Raw genomic sequence first — 19,402 nt, forward strand, 5'->3', positions numbered from 1 at the left:
GAGGGGATGCCTTTTAACAGTTTTTGGCTTAAGTTGAAGTAGATAGATCCAGTTCATCTATAGACTCTTCTTGTAGAAAAACACAACTTTAATCTGAGTCTTAAGTCTGGAAAACATACACCATTAATTCAAATCTTAAGTCTAGAAGACACACCATTAAATGGTCCTCACTTCTGTTGCAGGCCTATAAAAGTACATAGAAGACGGAAGCTGTGAGTCTGCGTGCTGGCTCTCATTTTACTAGCAAGCTCATTTCTTCACTGGCATCTGAACCTATTTCTGCAGGATTCTTTTCAATTCTGAAGAGGACCTGAGACTTCAAACTTGTGGAATAAGTAAGTATTGATATTAGACAACTTTGTATTAGTTTGACTTCTGCCTACAGATTTTTCTCATACATCCACTTTCTAGTTATAGAGAGAATTTTTTTCTTCATATTTAGTAGAGGACCCTGACTAGTACAACACAGTTGAAATGATAGTGTTTACACATTTCCAAACAGTTCCACAGTTGGATAGAATTGTCAAAACTAGTTACCATTGACGTAAGATTCAATAAACATACACAGAGATATACAGAACTATGGTAGGTTTGGGTGGGGGTGGTGGAGACTGAGAGAGACACAAACACAGAAATACAGAGACACAAAACACAAACAATGAGAGAGAGAGAGAGAGAGAGAGAGAGAGAGAGAGAGATTTAACAGTTATATTGGGTCTGTTTTATCTTTTGTAGAACAAATATGGAAACCTAAAGAACCTGCATAGATATAAGCGTTTCCAAGGATATAAAAAGGGGCAATTTAGCAGAAAATGAAAATGAAATCTAAAGGGTATCTATAATTGTATCTTACAGAGGAAAGAGGAAAGTATATTACTTTCTTTCAGATCAAATTTAACCTCCAAAGTACCTCCAGAAGACATGACAGGGGACCTGGAAGCCAAGATCTGTGGCTTCACACATATCAGTGTTCAGAATTTCTCCTATGAATGGACCATTAGCAACTTTTCATTTTGCATGGATGGAATTTGGAAAATTATTACAAGCCCAGTGTTCTCATTAGAGGCCAATGAAGAAGTACAATGGTGTTTGAGAATATACCCAAACGGTGTTAATGAAGAAAGCAAAGATTATCTGTCTGTTTCCCTGGGTTTGCTCAATTGTCCAAAGAGCCCAGTTTTGGCAAAGTTGCAGTTCTGGATCATAAATGCCCAAGGAGAGAAACATCAAATTACAAAGAACCCAAATGTTTTAAGGTTTCCTCCAAATGAACAATGGGGATTGAGAAAGTTTATCCTTCGAGATTTCCTCCTTTCCCATAGGCATTGGCTTCTCCCTGAAGAACAGCTCATTCTGTGTTGCAAGGTATCCATTGTAGGACCCTGCTTTAGCAGGCCTGGACAAAACATGACACCTGCAATCAAGGATCCAACACAGATGTTGGCGGATGATGTAGGAGAGCTGTGGGAAAATTCCCTCTTCACAGACTGCAGTCTGGTTGTAGGTGGTCAGGAATTCAGAGCTCACAAGGCCATTGTAGCAGCTCACTCTCCAGTTTTCAGAGCCATGTTTGAACATGAAATGCAGGAGCGCCTAACAAACTGCATTGAGATCCATGACATTCATCTGCAAGTCTTTAAGGAAATGATGGCTTTCATTTACACAGGGAAGGCACCACACCTCCACAGCCACTCAATGGCCACTGGTTTGTTGGCAGCTGCTGACATGTATGACCTGCAGGACTTGAAGGACATGTGTGAGGATTCCCTGTGCAGGAACCTCTCTGTGAAGAATGCTGTACCAACTCTCATCCTGGCTGACCTCCACAGTACAAAGCACCTGAAGACCAGGGCCATGGATTTCATTATACTTCATGCTTCTGAAGTCTCTGAGACCTTGGGCTGGAAGTCAATGGTGGAGTCACATCCCCACTTGGTGGAGGAAGCATTTCGAACCCTGGCTTCTATACAGTGTTTTTCCTTGGAGCCCTCACTCAAATGCCAAAAGATATTTTAGGACCTTGACAGTTGTGACCTACACCTGGCTACTAACAGCTACAACATTGTTTTTAACAAGGACTTCTGTTTAGATTACAGTTTTGCTGGAATGTTTACAGTGAATCTGGGGCAAGGTAGCATGGTGGCTATGGATTTCATACAGCTGTAATATTTCAAAATGGTGTGTAGGGAAAGGGCACCACTAGGGTCTTGGACATTCTAGCTGTCATCTATCCTGTTGATGTTGCTTTATTCTTGTTTGATGTCTTGGACCTGGAATTTATCTGGCCTGAAGTAGATCCTAACTGACTTTCTTTGGAGAAACTTTCTTTGTTTGCATTGGACTGAACAGAATAGGTGACCTAACTTACATGTATTAATGGACATGTAAAGTTTTCCACCTAATTTATGTGTATTATCTATCTGCAAATAAAAATTCTTTCAATTTTACTGTATTTATCCTCTTAATTGCCAGTTGCCTTATTGTTCTAATTAAGACTTCAGTTCTTGTATTGAGTCTACTTAAGAGAATGAGAAACCTTGACTTACTTTTCCTTTTGTACACTGGCTTTGAGATTCTCCCCATTTAAGTTGATTTTGATTTGGGATTCTGCTATATTACCATTATTATATTTAGCCATATCATCTGTGTGCCAATCTCTGGAGAAGTTTTATCATTAAGAGATCGTTTCTTAAAGACCATGTCCTGATCTAGTTTAATGATCATGTTTTTTGCTTTTTGTTTGTTTCCCTCTTTTTTCTTTCAGTTAGTTTATGTGGTCAATTGAATTTTATTGAATTTTGTATATTGAATCACTCTTACTCACCTTGAGACAAAGCCTACTTTGTTTTTGTAAATGATATTTTTAATGTGTTCTTGCAATTATTTAATGATTATGTTTGCATGAGTCCATAAGGGAAATTGATGTGTGTTTTAGATATCAGTGTAACTGTAGTCTCTTATAAAATAGAGTGGGAAATATTCCTTCTCTCTTTATTTTGTGAAATGATTTGAGGAGTATATGCCATAATGCCTCTTAGAATAGCAGGTGAAAATTATGGCCCTGGGCATTTTCTGATGGGAAGACTTTTAATGGCTGCTGCTATACTTTGATGACTTTGATTTGGTGCACAGATAGTGAGAATTGAAATTGCAGCTTAGGCGTTTTTCCTTTGATGAGTATTAGTGCCCTTACCTAATATGAGTTCAACACACATTCATGCCATACTGCCCAGAGGGATTGAATGTACTATGACCTTACTCCTCTAGACTTCTGAACACACAGATGTACAGGGGAGACAGTTTGTGTCCTATGTACCACTGACCAGTAATTACCTTTATAATTGGAAGTTGTAGACCCCCTCCCTCCATTTTCAAAAAGACCTTCATATCCCCTAGGTCTTTTAGATTCAATCATGTTGACTCATAAACTCACCTGGGATGACTGTCAACAACAGTTCCAGGTTATTTTCTCAACTGAAGAAAGTGAGAGAATTGTCAGAGAAATTTGGAAATTGGTTCTAGAGGAAAATGGTCTGCCCACACAAGTCCAGGCAAATATTGATACAGCGTTAACTTTGACCATACCCAATTGGGATTAAGGCTGTTGAAGGTAGGGAAAGTATATGTGTCTACTATCAGATTCTGTTGGAAGAGCCTTAGGGAAGTTTCAAATTGGCCTATAAATCTAACTACGGTAACCAGGTGTAATAATGAGAGCTCTACAGAATATTTAAAAAGAATTGTTTGAAGCCCATAAGATTTACATTCTCTCGGACCCAGAAATGAGAGAAAATTGTCAGCAGGGAGCTTGGTTTTTTTTCAACAAGCAGATCCTGATACCTGTCAGGATCTTCAGTACCTGGATTGTTTTGCTGGTAAGCAATATCCTATAACTTTATATAGGAAGAATGATATGACTGAGAGTCTTGTTGCTCAGCTCCATTCCATGCCCTCAGTAACTTAAAGGAGGAGGGGATAGCCAGATAATTTTGGGTGGGCACAGGGCACAAAATTCTGTCTTGACACAAGCACTGGCACCAATTTCAAGTAAAAAAATTGGGTACAAGGGAAGAGTCACCAAAATTTATCCAGGTCTAGCCAAAGAAAGATTGATTTTGTAATACGTCATATTCATTCATGGTTATTTCTGAATGCCCATACTCCCAGATGGAAAACATTTCTTCACCACAGAGGAGCAGAGATCCATTTTGACCCAGAGGGTGTGAAAATGCTGGATAATATGTTTCCATTTGTGATGGTTTGCATATGATTGGCCCAGGGATTGTCACTATTAGAAGGCATGGCCTTGTTGGAGTAAGTGTGTCATTGTGGGGTTGGGCATGCAGGACCTTCTCCTAGTTGCCTGAGGATGCTGAGTGTGTTCCTGGCTTCCTTTGGGTAAAGATGTAGAACTCAGCTCCTGCTGTACCATGCCTGCCTGAATATTGTGTCGCTGCCATGCTCCCTCATTGATGATAATGGAATGAACCTTGGAACTTGTAAGCCTGCTCCAAATAATTGTTGTCCTTTATAATGGTTACATTGGTCATGGTGTGTGTTTACAACAATATGAGCCTAACTAGGATACAAGTTGTTACCAGGAACCCGGTAGTGTAGTGATAGGCCTGACCAAGCTTTTGTTAAGGGGAATGTAGATTTGGAGACTTTGGATTTGGAAAGCCATATAATGTTTTAAATGAGACTTAATGGACCTTCCTAGTTGAAATGGGGAAGACTTTGTTACTGAGAGTAATTTGAATTGTGCAGACCTGGCCCAAGAGGTTTTAGAGGAGAAGAATTTCTGGATCTGCTATAAAGGCTGCTTTTGTGATATTTTGGTGAAGAATGTGGCCACTTTTTGCCCTTGTCTGAAGTGTCTGCCTGAGATTAAGGTGAAGAGTTTTAGATTAATTTCCTTGAAAAAGAAAGACTCAAAACAGCCTAGTGTAAGTTCTCTTGTACTAAAATCCACTCTTATGAAGAGTGTTTTAATGAAAAAAGGAATTTGAAATAGGAGGAAACAAATTATGTGATTCAAGTATTACAGGGACACCAGGAAGTGAAATGGAGCTGAATCCTGTGTTCAAGTATATTAAATTTAATTAAGGAAGTAATGACCTTGGGGCAAGATCCCACCCAGCTAAGTTAGCTCCAGGCAACTTCCTACAAACCTTTAATCCTAGGAGGCAAAGCCAAGCAGAGCTCTGATTTCAAGGCCAGAGTAGAACAGAGCAAATTCTAGGTGAGGTGAAGCTTAAATAAAGGTGTGGTGGTACACACCTTTAATCCCATGAGACTGGCACACAGATGTCTAAATTCATGGTCAATCTACAGAGCAATATCCAGGACAGCCAACTTTAGACAGTGAAGGATTTAGAAAAGAGGAAGCTATTGATAGTATAATAGAACAAGGTGGGCATGTTCCAGTTTCTGCAAGCAGGAGAACTCAGTAGTTTAGCCATATGTCTCTTGCTTTATATTTAAGAGGAGAAGAAGACAATTTATGCTGAAGAAATAGTTTCATAGTTTCATAGATATGAGAAACAAAGTTGTAAAAACAATGTTTTGAGAAATATATCTGGTGGTCAGGATGCCTATGACAAACTTGTGACCTTTCTGAGAGATACATCTGATGTCAGGATGCCAAGTGATATGATATAGTTTTGGTGATCAAGGTATTGATTCAAGAATGACTAGGCCTCACTGACCAAGACTAAGCTAATTAAGACAAAACGAAAACACCTGTTCTTGGAAAGACTCCCTGCCCCTCCCTGTGGTAAATTCAGAGAGAAACCACAAGATGTCATCCTGACCCTGCCTGACCACCCAGCTCACCTCCCCCACTAAGGGAAGTGCCAACCTAACGGTTCCCCATTGATTCACCAAGGTGAGGTGTAGGGCTGGATGTGGAAAATATCTAACTGAGGCAAGAACTGCCCTTTGAGCAGGCCAGCCAATACTTGACAAGATCCTTTGTCCTGTGTATGATCAGTGAGAATAAGCCAGCTAACCCTGTTGCTGAAGTGTGCCCTCTGTAATGAATAAAAGTTGCGTGACTTTTTGGTTCAGGGTTGCCTTGAAAGAGTAAAGATTTAAACTATCCCCCACTGACCCTGCTATGAGGACAAGTGCACCTCACAGCAAAGAATAACATAACATGTTTTGGGGATGTAGCCTGACTATAGCCACCACAAACCATCTGCCCTCGATGAGGCCTGACTCAACAGTCCTGAGAAAAACAAGAACTAGGGTCAGCTTGTCCCAGAAGCAGGGTGGCCTAGAGTTGAACTGAGCCCAAGTTAGATCATGTGTACCAATGTAAACCAACCAATAAAATTGCTTTTTGTGACTGTTGCCAACTGCCTATGTAATTTTCCCTATAAATACTTTCCCCTAATTGGGCTCGGGGTCGACTCCTTTGTCTCCGGTGTGAGATACGTGTCATCCCCAGAGCTCTGGTTCCTCAAATACACCTCTTGTTTATTACATCAAGATCGGTTTCTCGTGAGTTCTTGGAGGGTTGTGTTATCTCGAGATTTGAGTAGGGTCTTCCCCACCCCGGTGGACTTTCATTTGGGGGCTCGTCCAGGATCTCTCAAACACCCAGGACTCTGAAGACATTCTTGCAGGTAAGGGGGATCCCCAATTGTGTCTGAGTGTGCGCTCGCTGTCTGTCTTTCTCTGTTCTTGTTCTGGTTATTATCTGAAAAGTGCTTTGGTTTCAAAGTCACTTTCTGGAGCAGTAAAGCTCAGAAGCTGTGGCCGACAGATGTGTCCAGAGGACTGCAAGCTACAGCCCTAGGGGATGCTTCAGGGCAACAGGAGAGGGATACCTGGTAGTCTCCTATCAGGTAGAAGAGGATAGTGTGTTCCTCTTGGAAGAGAAACTTCTGAAAGATAAAAGTTTTAAAGTTGCCCCCCTAGACACAAAGTTTAGAGCAGAAAAAGAAATCAGGTTAGGCCCCAGAATTGTATGTTCCAAGAAGCCTCTCCTAGGGCTATAGAATGGATAATTACATTGGCCAGCTCAACAGCTTTCTCCCAGAAACTAGCTGACCATAAATCTTAGAGAACAATCTTGAAAAGCAGGAAATAACTTCTCCTAAGAACTAGCGGACCATGAAGTTAAACAATCTGAGAAGTAAGAGACAGCTTCTCCTAGGAAACAATCTTGGGAGACAGAGAGTTCTTCCTTGTGATTTTTCACTGTTATTCTATGACGCCATCCCTGCCCCCTCAGGTTGTGGTTTCTCCCTTTAAATACCTCTTCTCCTAGCCTCTCGGGGTCGAACTCTACTGCCCCTGTGTGGAATACGAGTCTCGACCCCAGTGCACTGGTTGCTATTGAAAAGCTCTCAGGGAGAACTTTCCCTCGGGATGGAGACCCTCTAACTCCAAAGACCAGACTGAGACACCACAGGATGCAATCAGCAAGAGGATTTGGTTTATTGTCGGGATACACAGGCACAGGCACCTGCGGGCGCTTCAGTCACTCGGGGGACTGGCGCGCCCCACAGAACCAAGGATGGGCTTTTATAGGATTTTGGGGAGCAGAAGCAAGCATACAGAAGCAGATGCATGGTTACAGGGATATAATTGGTGGATTCTAATATGGCAAGGGTTTAGCCCGGGGGCAAGTTTCCTAGCTACCTTCCTGAAACATAACGACTGACTCGGCCCCCCCAAGGGTTCAGCCTGGGGGCAAGTTTCCTAGCTACCTTTCTGGAACATAACGGCTGACTCGGTCCCCCACCAGGGTGTGGGACCTCTCCCGGGGCTTTTCTCATTGTCAGGTGCTCAACTGCAGTCGTCCTGTTGCCAGGCCTTCAACCAAACACATCTTGCTTGGCAGCCGCTGTGTACTCAGTGTTCTAACCTTTCTCTGAACCAGTCATCTTAAGTACAGCCTTGTAAAATGGCGTTACTGCTGCTAAGCTGGGGTCTTTCACTATCATGTGATTACAACAAGGACGGTCTTGTGTGAGTTCTTGGGGGGTTGGGTCATCCCGAGACTTGAGTGAGGGTCTCCCCACTCCGGGGGTCTTTCACTTCAAAGATCTCTTCTGTCTTAAACTGCCTTTGGCTGGTGCCTGCGGACGAGGCATGGCAGTTGTTGTCTGGATACTGTGGTCTCTTTGTGTTATCTGCTGTTTATCTATTTAGTGTTTCTTGTGATGATGGGACAGATGGTAATGACCCCCTTAAGCCTGACGTTAGATCAGTGGACTGAAGTTAGGGACAGAGCACATAATATGTCAATTGAAGTTAAGAAGGTAAAGTGGCAGACATTCTGCACCTCTGAGTGGCCGACTTTCGGTGTTGGCTGGCCCCCCAAGGGCTCTTTTGACCTGACTATGATTCTTGATGATAAAGCTATTATTTTTTTCAGGAAAAGTCAGGAGTGCACCGGGACTGGCAACCTTATATCTAGGTCTGGCAAAACCTGGTTCAAAATCCTCAGTACTCTCTGCTCCTCCTGAAAAGCTCTCAGGGAGAACTTTCCCTCGGGATGGAGACCCTCCAACTTTAATGACCAGACCGAGACACCACAGGATGCAATCAGCAAGAGGATTTGGTTTATTGTCGGGATACACAGGCACCTGTGGGCGCTTCAGTCACTCGGGGGACTGGCGTGCCCCACGGAACCAAGGATGGGCTTTTTATAGGATTCTGGGGAGCAGAAGCAAGCATACAGAAGCAGATGCATGGTTACAGGGATATAATTGGTGAATTCTAATGTGGCAAGGGTTCAGCCCGGGGGCAAGTTTCCTAGCTACCTTCCTGAAACATAGCCCGGGGGCAAGTTTCCTAGCTACCTTTCTGGAACATAATGACTGACTCAGCCCCCCAACAGGGTGTGGGACCTCTCAGGTGCTCAACCGAAGTCGTCCTGTTGCCAGGCCTTCAACCAAACACATCTTGCTTGGCAGCTGCTGTGTACTCAGTGTTCTAACCTTTCCCTGAACCAGTCATCTTAAGTACAGCCTTGCAAAATGACGTTACTGCTGCTAAGCTGGGGTCTTTCACTCCTAAGATCTATCCTGAGATTGAGGAGCCTCCTGAATGGGCAGCTCATCCCTTGTATCCCCCATTTCCTCCCCAGCAGCCTCTAATCTCTGCTCCACAGGAGGAAGAGGAAGCAGGGAGTGGATGTCCAGTTACAGGTACCTGAAGCCACAGGCCTTGGAGCCCCACAGAGCCTGACTCCACAATAGCCATGCCTTTGCAAACTTATGGTATACCCAGCCTCCTGAATCCTCCGCCCCTGTGGAGGCAAACACTTCTGCTCTGGACCAGGGGACATGAATTTGGCGAGCACTCACCCCTGACTCCTCTACTGGCCAGATTCTTGTTTTTCCCTTGCAGGATTATAGACCTCCCCCAGGTCCAGGCAAGGGAATGCAGCCCTGTCAGTATTGGGCTTTCTCCTCCTCTGATCTTTATAACTGGAAACTTAATCACGGAACTATTTCTTTTGTTCATCAAAGAGTTTTACTTGGTCCTCTTGGTGCTTAATTTAGAATTTAAAAATAATTTGCTTGAGAAAAATTGTTTTCTGCCAGGGAGTTTTATCTTTCTCTCTTGAGCCTCCTCCCCAAGGAGAGGTGCCCCTCCCTTTGCTCCCCTTGACCAGTCTACTTGCTGTTAACCCTTGTGTATGAAGGACTCCAGGTTAGCGAGTGACCCTGTCTGAAGTGGGTATTAACAAAACCTGAAAGCTTTAACTTGGATCCTGAAGAAAAATTCTCCCTGTTGCTTAAACATTCACAGCTCCTAAGGAAGGGACAGCACAGAGTAGGGAAGTGTGGGGCTAGGGGTGGCAGGTGCACAGGCAAGCAAGCTGCAGGCTGTGCATGGGCAGGAGCCTGAGTCATTGGGAAAGAGTTTCAAGGTGAAGGGGCCACCATCCAGGGCTATGCTTTGACAGCAAGAAGAGAGTTCATTAAGAGAACTTCCTTTGAGAGAGCCTGCCTCTCTCCCCTTATGCCCTATTCCTATTGCAAGAGGAGAGTCTGTCTCCAACAATAAATCACCTTCCCTGTTAAGTCATCATTGACATGGAGAGTGCTGAGGGGATCCTATCCCCTCAGCAGCCAGTTCTTGCCCCTGTGGTCAAAATGCCCTGGGTTGGGGGGCAGGGAAGCCCCTAAAATAGTTTCAAAAAGAATCTACAACAAGCTGTGAAGAACTTTGTTTTGCCAGTCAAAACTTAGAATTCAGGCTTTGGCTGTGGCCAAGGTCAGGATTAATGTTTTCTTTTCCATGGGCCTTTAACCCAGTGAGACAGTTTGGTAAAGGGCTGTTACTGAGGTTCTGAAAGTCCCAGGTGAACAGGTTACAATTCTTATGTCAGCCACTTGGCATCTAATACCCAGGTCCTAACCATCTCTTCATCCTTTTGTTATTAGTTCTTACTAGAAGCCTAATGTCATTTGGAGGCTGCTTATTTTGAGAGGCAAAGCCACCAAGAAGACACTGAAGATACTCCTTGAGGGAAAATCTAAGTCCTGAGAGACAGTCGGTAACAGATCAGTTGCCTCTCTGCTCGCCTTTCTGTTTCACAGGCAAAAAGTTTGTGCTTATTTTTACAATGGCCTTTTTGTCCCAAAATGGCATCCTGGTTTAGCTGTGTGACTAAATGCTATTTGTCCTCTTCAGTGGACCTCTATTCTCTAGATTCTCTTCTTGATTTGTCACCATCCCACTTTGAGATGCTGGTTAGTAACTGTTACAGATCTTCTTTACCACCGAGGAAAGACAGAATCCTACTAAGGGCCAGAAAAAAATGTTTCAGATATGGATGGACAACCTTTACTCCTGACTGTTGATTTCAATACCCCTGAAGGTAGGGAGTGCTCCAAGGGTAGGTCTCTGAGGGGCTGGAAAATGTCCCACCAATCTGGCTAAGGTAAGAAAAAGATATAAAGAAAAAGTTACAGAAACTTGAGGGGTTAAGATAAGTTGCTGAGAGAGTTAGTGTAAGTTGCAGAGAAAGTAAGGTTGAAGTGTGGTTCAGGGCCTGTGCACATAAGTAGACAGCATCTAGTAGCTGTAGAGGAAGATGCAGAAGATATCATAACAGAGAGACTGAGGAAGAGAAAGAGGAAAGAAGGTAAAAAGAGCAGGAAGCTAGGGAAGAAAAGAGACAAAGAGAAGAGGAAGTTAGAGAGCTAAAGAGAGATAAAAGACAGGAGAGGAACATATACTGGCCACAGTAGTTATGGAACCTTGGAAGACATTAGCTGGCAACAGAAGACAATTCCTGGCCAAAGATCAGTGTGCCTAATACAAAGAAAAAGGACACTGGGTCAAGGACTGCCCCAGGAAGAACAAGAGGGGCCTCTCCAGTGGCCCCAAAGGCCTAGAGTGCTGACTATGTGCAAAGATAGAAGGGAAGTCCGCCCAGTTGTTTTGTGAATATGGGAGCCCAACACTCTGTGCTTCTATGACCAAATAGGCTAGTGTCCAGCAAAAGACCTTGAGTACAGGGGACTACTGGCAACAAACAATACTCATGGACTACCTGAAGAACAGTGGACCTTGGCATGGGCCGGGTATCCCACTTATTCCTTGTGATTCCAGACTGCCCCTATGAGTCTGAACCAGGCAACCCTGCTCCCACACCCTGAACTAGACCACCCTTCATGACTGTTAGCAGGTGCTCACTAAAGCACAGGGGTGGCATCAAGATCTGACTGAACAGCCACCAGAGGGGGTAGATGATATCTGGTCCATAGATGGGAGCAGCTTCTTAGAGAAGGAAAAAGATGGGCTGAGGCAGCAGTGGTAGATAGAAACAGAATCATATGGGCCCCACCAGAAGGCCCCTCTACTCTGAGGGTAGAGCTTGCTCCCCTCACCAAAGCTCTTGAGCTGAGAAAGAGACTTAACATCTATGTGGACAGCAGGTATGGGCTATGTTATAGCCAATCAGCAGAGGGGCCTACTGATATCTGAGGGCAAGAAAAAAAGAGATCCTGGCTATGTTAAGGGTCCTCCATGACCCAGCCAGGCTGAGGAAGAGACTCTGGTATGACTCAACGGGAAAATATATCCTGCTACAAAAGCAGGCAGAGGCCATGATAAGACAAATGCATCAATGGACTCACTTAGGGGTAAGCAAACTCATCCAGATGTTTTCAAAAACTAATTATTATGTCACAGCTGTTAAGTATCTTGTGGAACAGATAGTGCACTGATGTATACCATGCCAAAAGGTAACTGTTTTCAGGAAAGTTGACTCTGGAAGGAGGCTCCATGGGGAACAGCCTGGATCCTACTGAGAAGTGGACTTCACAGAGATAAAAACCAGGAAAATATGGTTACAAATGTCTCCTAGTGTTTATAGATACCTTTTCAGGAATAGGTAGAAGCTTTCCCCACCAAGCAAGAGATGGCCTCAGTAGTCATCAAGAAGATACTGGAAGAAATATTCCCCCTGTTTGGAGTGCCCAAGGTAATTGGGTCAGACAGTGGCCCTGCCTTCATTGCCAAGGTAAGCCAGGGTTTGGCCAGGTGTTTAGAGGTCGATTAAAAAATTATATTACATCTACAGACCTCAAAGTACAGGACAGGTAGGGAGAATTAATAAAATTCTAAAAGAGGCCCTGACCAAATTGACCATGGAGACTGGCACAGACTGGGTGACCCTCCTTCCCTCTTGCTCTCTTCAGAGCAAGAAATGCCCCTTCCAGATTCAGCCTTACCCTTGCCCCTGAAGAGACTACAGAGTTCTGGACAGGTAAAAAAGATAAATGGAACTCTAAAAGAGACCCTAAGAAAATTGGCCTTAGAGACTGGTAGGGGGAGATTGGACTGTTATCCTTCCTTTTGTTCTGTTCCGAGTACGGAACACTCCTCACCCTTTTGACCTAACATGTTATGAGATTATGTATGAGACCCCCCATTATTAAATTGTGCAGGGGGCCCCCTACGCTGAGGTTTTTCCTAAAACCCGGTTTGCTCATTTAAAGGCTTTAGAAAGAGTCCAAAGTGGAATTTGGAGCCAAGAGAAGGACGCCTAAAAGATAGAAGTCCAGGGCACCTCACCAGTTCCCAGCGGGAGATGGAGTCCTTGTCCAGCAACACCAGGCTGAGAATTTATAACCTCATTGGAAAGGACCCTTTCTAGTACTGTTAACCACTCCCACTGTTGTTAGGTCGATGGGATTGCTGCATGGGTCCACGACTCCCATTTGAAGAATGCTCCAGATATTCCCCGAAATGAATGGAAGTTAGAAAAGACTGCTAATCCTCTCAAGCTTCATCTCGGTTGTAAGCGCTTATAATCCCCATATCCCTCAGAAACTGATTTGGCAAATTTCCTCCCAGGCCTGGGAGGTATTATGGTCCATCTCCAAGGTGGCCCCACCATACACGTGGTTGCCCACTCTCACTCCTGACTTTTGTAAGTTGGTAGCTGGACTGGACACCTGGGACATTCCTGACACCCATCGTCAGAGTATGCCATTAGAAATCCCAAAGAGATTTTCACCTGGGAGCAAGTTCAGATGCGCAAGTCCAGAAGCAAGGTGCCAATTGTGGAGACTGGGGTTTTTGGTTTGCCCCCGAGATGGCCGAGACTGGGCTACCATCCGATGTCGTGGGGGCTTAGAAAGATTATACTGTTCTGCTTGGGGATGTCAGAGTAATTTCCATGCTCCTAGGACCCTTAGTTATTCTCTTGTTACTTTTGACATTTGGACCCTGTATTTTTAATAAGTTAATAGCCTTTATTAGAGAAAGAGTTGGTGCAGTGCAGATTTTAATGCTTCGCCAAAAATATAATGACTAGAAGACCTTAGGGGAAAAATTGAAGAAGGCCCTGAGTTCTAAGATTAGAACTAGTCACAAGCAGAAGTGGGGAATGAAAGAATAAAGTTTTAAACTATGCCCCACTGACCCTGCTGTGAGGACAAGAGCACCTCACAGCAAAGAATAATATAACATGTTTTGGGGATGTAGCCTGACTATAGACACCACCACAAACCATCTGCCCTCGATGAGGCCTGACTGAACAGTCCTGAGAAAAACAAGAACTAGGGTTACCTTGCCCCAGAAGCAGGGTGGCCTAGAGTTGAACAGACCCCAGTTAGATCATGTGTGCCAACCTAAACCAACCAATGAAATTGCTTTGTGTGACTGTTGCCAACTGCCTATGTAATTTTCCCTATAAATACTTTCCCCTAATTGGGCTCAGGGTTGACTCCTCTGTCTAATGTGTGAGATACATGTCATCCCCAGAGCTCTGGTTCCTCAAATACACCTCTTGTTTATTACATCAAGACAGGTTTCTCTTGAGTTCTTGGGGGTTTGTGTCATCTCAAGATTTGAGAGGGGGTCTTCCCCACGCTGGTGGTCTTTTAGCCTCTCCCGTGTGGAAGAGCAACCCCACATATGTGAATTGAAAACCTTATACCCTCAGGCTATTGCATCAGTCACTATGTCAATCTGTGCTCTGTGGGTGGTACTCCTGAGGTAAGGCCACCATGGGGTCTTACAACATTATAGTGCGTTGGCCCGGAAGCACACTCCCCCAGACCACAACTGGCGAAGAGATCAGACATAAGCTCAAGCAAATCTGTACTCTGTGGTTTGCACTCCTGTGTTAAGGGCATTTTGGGGTCTTACAAAACAACAAGAGTACAAATTGTTCCCTTTCCAGTCACATTTCTAAGCCTTTCTTTACCTTCAGAGGATCCTTGAAAAATTCCTTGAGGTTTGGGCAAAAAAAAATCTCAGTAGGTCTTGCCCATCATAGGACCTCAGTTCTAGTCCAGTTTAAGGCTGAGGCTACCACACTCTGAATCAGGAAATACCCAATGTCCTGAGAAGCTAGAACAGGAATTCACATGTCAACGCTGAATTGGAGATATGTCAGTAGTCCACATAAGACCTGCTACTGGAGCTAAGCCAGCTGGGTAAGCAAGTGTTTGCTAAGAAAGCCCATTTCTGTCAGCTTGACGTCACTTTTTTTCTCCATGTTTATTAACTTGAGTATTTCTTATTTACATTTCGATTGTTATTCCCCTTTCCGAATTCCAGGCCAAGATCCCCCTAACCCTTACCCCTCCCCTTCTATATGAGTGTTCCCCTCCCCATCTTCCCCCCATTACTGCCCTCCCCCCAACAATCACGTTCACTGGGGGTTCAGTCTTGGCAGGACCAAGGGCTTCCCCTTAAACTGGTGTTCTTACTAGGCTATTCATTGCTACCTATGAGGTTGGAGCCCAGAGTCAGCCCATATATAGTCTTTGGGTAGTGGCTTAGTCCCTGGAAGCTCTGGTTGGTTGGCATTGTTGTTCATATGGGGTCTTGAGCACCTTCAAGCTCTTCTAGTCCTTTCTCTGATTCCTTCAACAGGGGTCCCGTTCTCAGTTCAGTGATTTGCTGCTGGCATTTGCCTACATATTTGCTGTATTCTGACTTTGTCTCTCAGGAGAGATCTACATCCGGTTCCTATCAGCCTGCACTTCTTTGCTTCATTCATTTTATCGAGTTTGGTGACTGGATACTTTATGTATTTACATTTTCAATGTTATCACCTTTCCCCTCTGTACTATACCTCCTCCCCCTTCATCCTTCTATGAGAATGTGCCCATTCCCACCCACTTACTCAAATTCAACACCCTGGGTAATCAAGCCTTCACAGGATGAAGGGATTTTTCCTCTCATTGAAGCTGGACAATGCCATACTCTTCCACATATGTGGCTGGAGTCATGGGTCCCTCTATATGTATTCTTTGTTTGGTGGTTTAGTCACTGGGACATCTGGTGGCATTTGTTTGATTGATACTCTTGTTCTTCCTATGGTATTGCAAACCCCTTCAGCTCCTTCAGTCTTTTCTCTAACTTCTCCATTGATGTTCCTGTGTTTAGTCCAATGGTTAGCTGCAAGCACCCTCATCTGTATCAGTAGGGCTCTGGTAGAGCCTCTCAGGAGACACCCATATCTGGCTGCTCTCAGAAAGCAGTTTTTGGCATCAGCAATAGTGACTGGGCTTGGTAGAAGCATATGGGATGGATCATCAGGTGGGGCAGTCTCTGGATGACCTTTCCTTAGGTCTCTGCTTCACTATTTGTCTCTGTACTTCCTCCTATGAGTGTTTTTTTCTCCTTTTTAGAAGGAATGAAGCATTCAAATTTTGGTTTTCCTTCTTCTTGGCCTTCATTCTTCTACATACAGCCATCCAGGAAATTTTGATAGACATTACATTGAATCTCTTTATTACTTGTGGTAGGATATCTTTTATTTTACTATGTTAATCCAACTGATTCATGAACATAACATAACTTTTTGTCATCTGACACAATCAATTTGTTCAAAGACTTGAATTTTTATCATAGAATGCTGAATTGCAAAGCCAGCTTGAATTTCATGATCATATTTTGATGCAATTTAGTCTAGCAGCTTTAAATGCTTGAGATAAAATTGAAGGGTCCAGAGAGAGGTCTGTGTCACATACTATAATTATACAGGGTTCAAAGGAAGTCTTCCCTGAATTTTTGCAAAGATTGACTTCAGCAATAATAGAATAATATCAGATTCAGAAGTCAAAAGAAGACTAATTGAATCTTTGGCTTTTGAAAATTGAAATTCAGATTGAAGAGGGTAATTAGACATTTAAAGGCAAGATCAGCACCAATAGATGAATAGATTAGAGATACAGCTTATATTGGATCTCATATTTAGAGTGATAATAAGATAGAACTAATTTCTAAAGGTATTAAGAAAAATCAAAATGGCAGATATTTTTTAAACCATTAAAATTTATTAAACTTCATATGTAAAACCACAGGCATGGCACATTATCCTTAAAGTCCACTGTGCTATTATCATCCTGGAAAAGTGGTATCACAGGTAACAGTAAGATTACCCCTGTCCTCACTGAAGTATCTGAGAAACTGTCACTCAGAACAAGTCTCCTGATTCAAACAAACATGATGAAGATACAAAATAGAAACACTCTATTTGTTCACACAAACACTCACAGGTTCTGCTCTGCGTGTTTTAGATTTTTGACAAAAATCTCACTAGGTAGCCCAAGATAGCCTTGAACTTGCCAAGTAGCCTGAGCTGGCCTTCCCCTTGTTATCCACCTGGATTTGACTCTAGAGTTCCAGAAACCCTATTTTTGAGCCATTTCTGTTGATAAGAATCCAAGCTGCATATCTCAGTGTTATCCTGATTTAACATGAAGGCTAGCACATAGGAAACAAAGCTAAGTCCTCTCACACAGCAAAATGATCTTGGGATGACTATTGTAAATCAATGTCTCTTCTTGGCATACATACTCTCCAATATCTGCTTGATGGAACATGACCACTACAATGGGGTCCACTCTTCTGCACTCTTGGGTAGACTTCACTGCTATCCTAAAACCCAAAGGAATGTCTGCCATGGAATAAATCACTACTCCCTGGTACTGAGATGTGTATTCAGTGATTCGACTCAGACAGGATTTCACACCGGGTTTCCATACAAGAAGGAATGCTTTGCTCCAGGCTTTATCCATACTTAGCATAGGGTGCAAGGTAATCCAATATTGTAACGTGCAACCAGAATGTGTGGGTCTTAGGAAACTTTCCAAAACATGTCCGCAGGGACACTAGCTTATTCTGGATATGTTGGAATCCAGTTTAGGGTTCATCTCACTCACATAATACACTTGGTCTTTGTGGAGCTGGAAACAGTAGGTGCCGTCCAGTCTGTCCAGGAGGAGTTGTAGATTCTCTCCAATGTATTTTGCAATCTTCTCAAACAGAACCCGGGCCTCTTTTTCAGTCAAAGGCCTCTTTTTCCCTAGCTTGGCTCCCGGGATCTTCATGCCTAATGGGAGATATTCTAATTGTGGTAAGGAAGGACATTTGAAAATGAATTATAGGCAAGACATGACTAGAAACAATTTTTTTAACCTAGAAAGAATAAAAAGAGAAAACTTCAGCCTTCTGGAAAATGCAAAAAGTTTGTCAAAGTCTGACACTGGCCTGCTGAATGCAGATAACCAGGGATAGGCAAGGTTACCCTTTAACATCAGAAAAGGAGTCCTCTTGTAGGCCCTGATATCAAATTTGATTTAATCATTCTGTGCCCGTAAACGTGGTTTGTTGGACGGGCCTGAGTTAGCTAGAATAGAATAAGACCCTGATTTAACTTGTTTCAGATTAGTTTCTTTCTGTGTTTTAGGAGATTACAAACATTTCCCTGGCACTACACTCCAACACTATGGACTATGATCAAATACTCTTTGGTTTTTGATTTGACAGGTAATGCATTGTGTGTGTGGAGGTTGCAGACAGAATGACTTACACTAAAAATCTGGTAGCATCTCATACATGTTCTGGACACTGAATCAACTGATCCTGGCTGAATTCTCCTCTTTCCAAATGGAAGGTTTTTTTTTTTTACCCATCTTTGTGAAGACATAACAACCCAGGTGGGGCTTCACATTTCTTGGAATATTGATTTCAAACTTACTGGTTTGTCCAGAAATGCTAAAGGACCCTTGTACTATGCTCACCTTGCAGCAGAGCCTGGACTGGTCTTAGGAGAAACCAATGTCCATGGGAGAATAGAAAACCCAATAAATGAACTTTTTGAATCCCCTCTATTGGATTTACACAAACCTGTATTTTTTTGTTATATTACAATTCTTGATGTAGATGATTTTGACCTCTAAGTAATAAAGATTGTCTGCCTTATAATCTGCAGTGCTGGGATTAGAGAACTGAGCTCCCCCATGCACTGAAACAACAAATTATGAGTAATCAGTCTCAGAAACACAGTATTATATGCTCTGTGTACTTCTTGAACCAAGTTTTCTTTAGAAAAACTGGTTAAGAATTTTTATTTTATTATTGGATATTTTATGTATTTACTTTCCAAATTTTATCTCCTTTTTGTTTACCCCCACTCCCATCCCCATGCTCCTGCTTATATAAGGATGTGCCTCCTAACACAAACATTTCTCTATTGCCTTCATGCCCTGGCATTCTTCTATACTAGGAAATTCAGCCTTCACAGGACCAAGGGCTTCTCCTCCTATTGTTGGCAGATAAGGCCATCCTCTGCTACATATGCTGCTGGAGCCATGGGTCCCTCCTGTGTACTCTTTGGTTGGTGGTTTCCTCCCTAGGAGCTCTGAGTCTCTGGTTAGAAGATATTGTTTTTCTACCTATGGTGTTCCAACCCCCTTCAGCTCCTTCAGTCCTTTCTCTAGCTCTACCATTGGGGCTCCATGGTTAGCTGCAAGCATTCCCATTGTATCTGTAAAGCTCTGGAGTAGCATCTTCAGTAGACATCAATATCAGGCTCCTGTCAGCAAGCACTTCTTGGCCTCTGCAATAGTACTTGGTTATGGAAATGTACCACAGTTTCTGAATCCATTCATTTGTTGAAGAA

General features: G+C 43.2%; 1 protein-coding gene and 1 pseudogene across 1 annotated transcript; one reads left to right on the forward strand and one right to left on the reverse strand.

The window, feature by feature from the left end:
* The first annotated feature begins 921 nt into the window (after window positions 1–921).
* On the forward strand, window positions 922–2,016 carry Tdpoz1-ps11 (TD and POZ domain containing 1, pseudogene 11). Its single transcript, XM_063282773.1, has one exon. It carries the CDS (start codon window positions 922–924, stop codon window positions 2,014–2,016), a length of 1,095 nt encoding a protein of 364 aa, XP_063138843.1.
* Window positions 2,017–17,222: 15,206 nt separating this feature from the next.
* Window positions 17,223–17,828, reverse strand: Nip7-ps1 (nucleolar pre-rRNA processing protein NIP7, pseudogene 1; annotated as a pseudogene).
* Between the last annotated feature and the right edge of the window lie 1,574 nt (window positions 17,829–19,402).

Source organism: Rattus norvegicus, chromosome 2 (genome assembly GCF_036323735.1).
Source record: "Rattus norvegicus strain BN/NHsdMcwi chromosome 2, GRCr8, whole genome shotgun sequence".
NCBI classification, from domain to species: domain Eukaryota; kingdom Metazoa; phylum Chordata; class Mammalia; order Rodentia; family Muridae; genus Rattus; species Rattus norvegicus.

Excerpts from the sequence above, each read along its gene's own strand:
- Tdpoz1-ps11 (XM_063282773.1), top strand. The coding sequence starts at position 922 with ATGACAGGGGACCTGGAAGCCAAGATCTGTGGCTTCACACATATCAGT.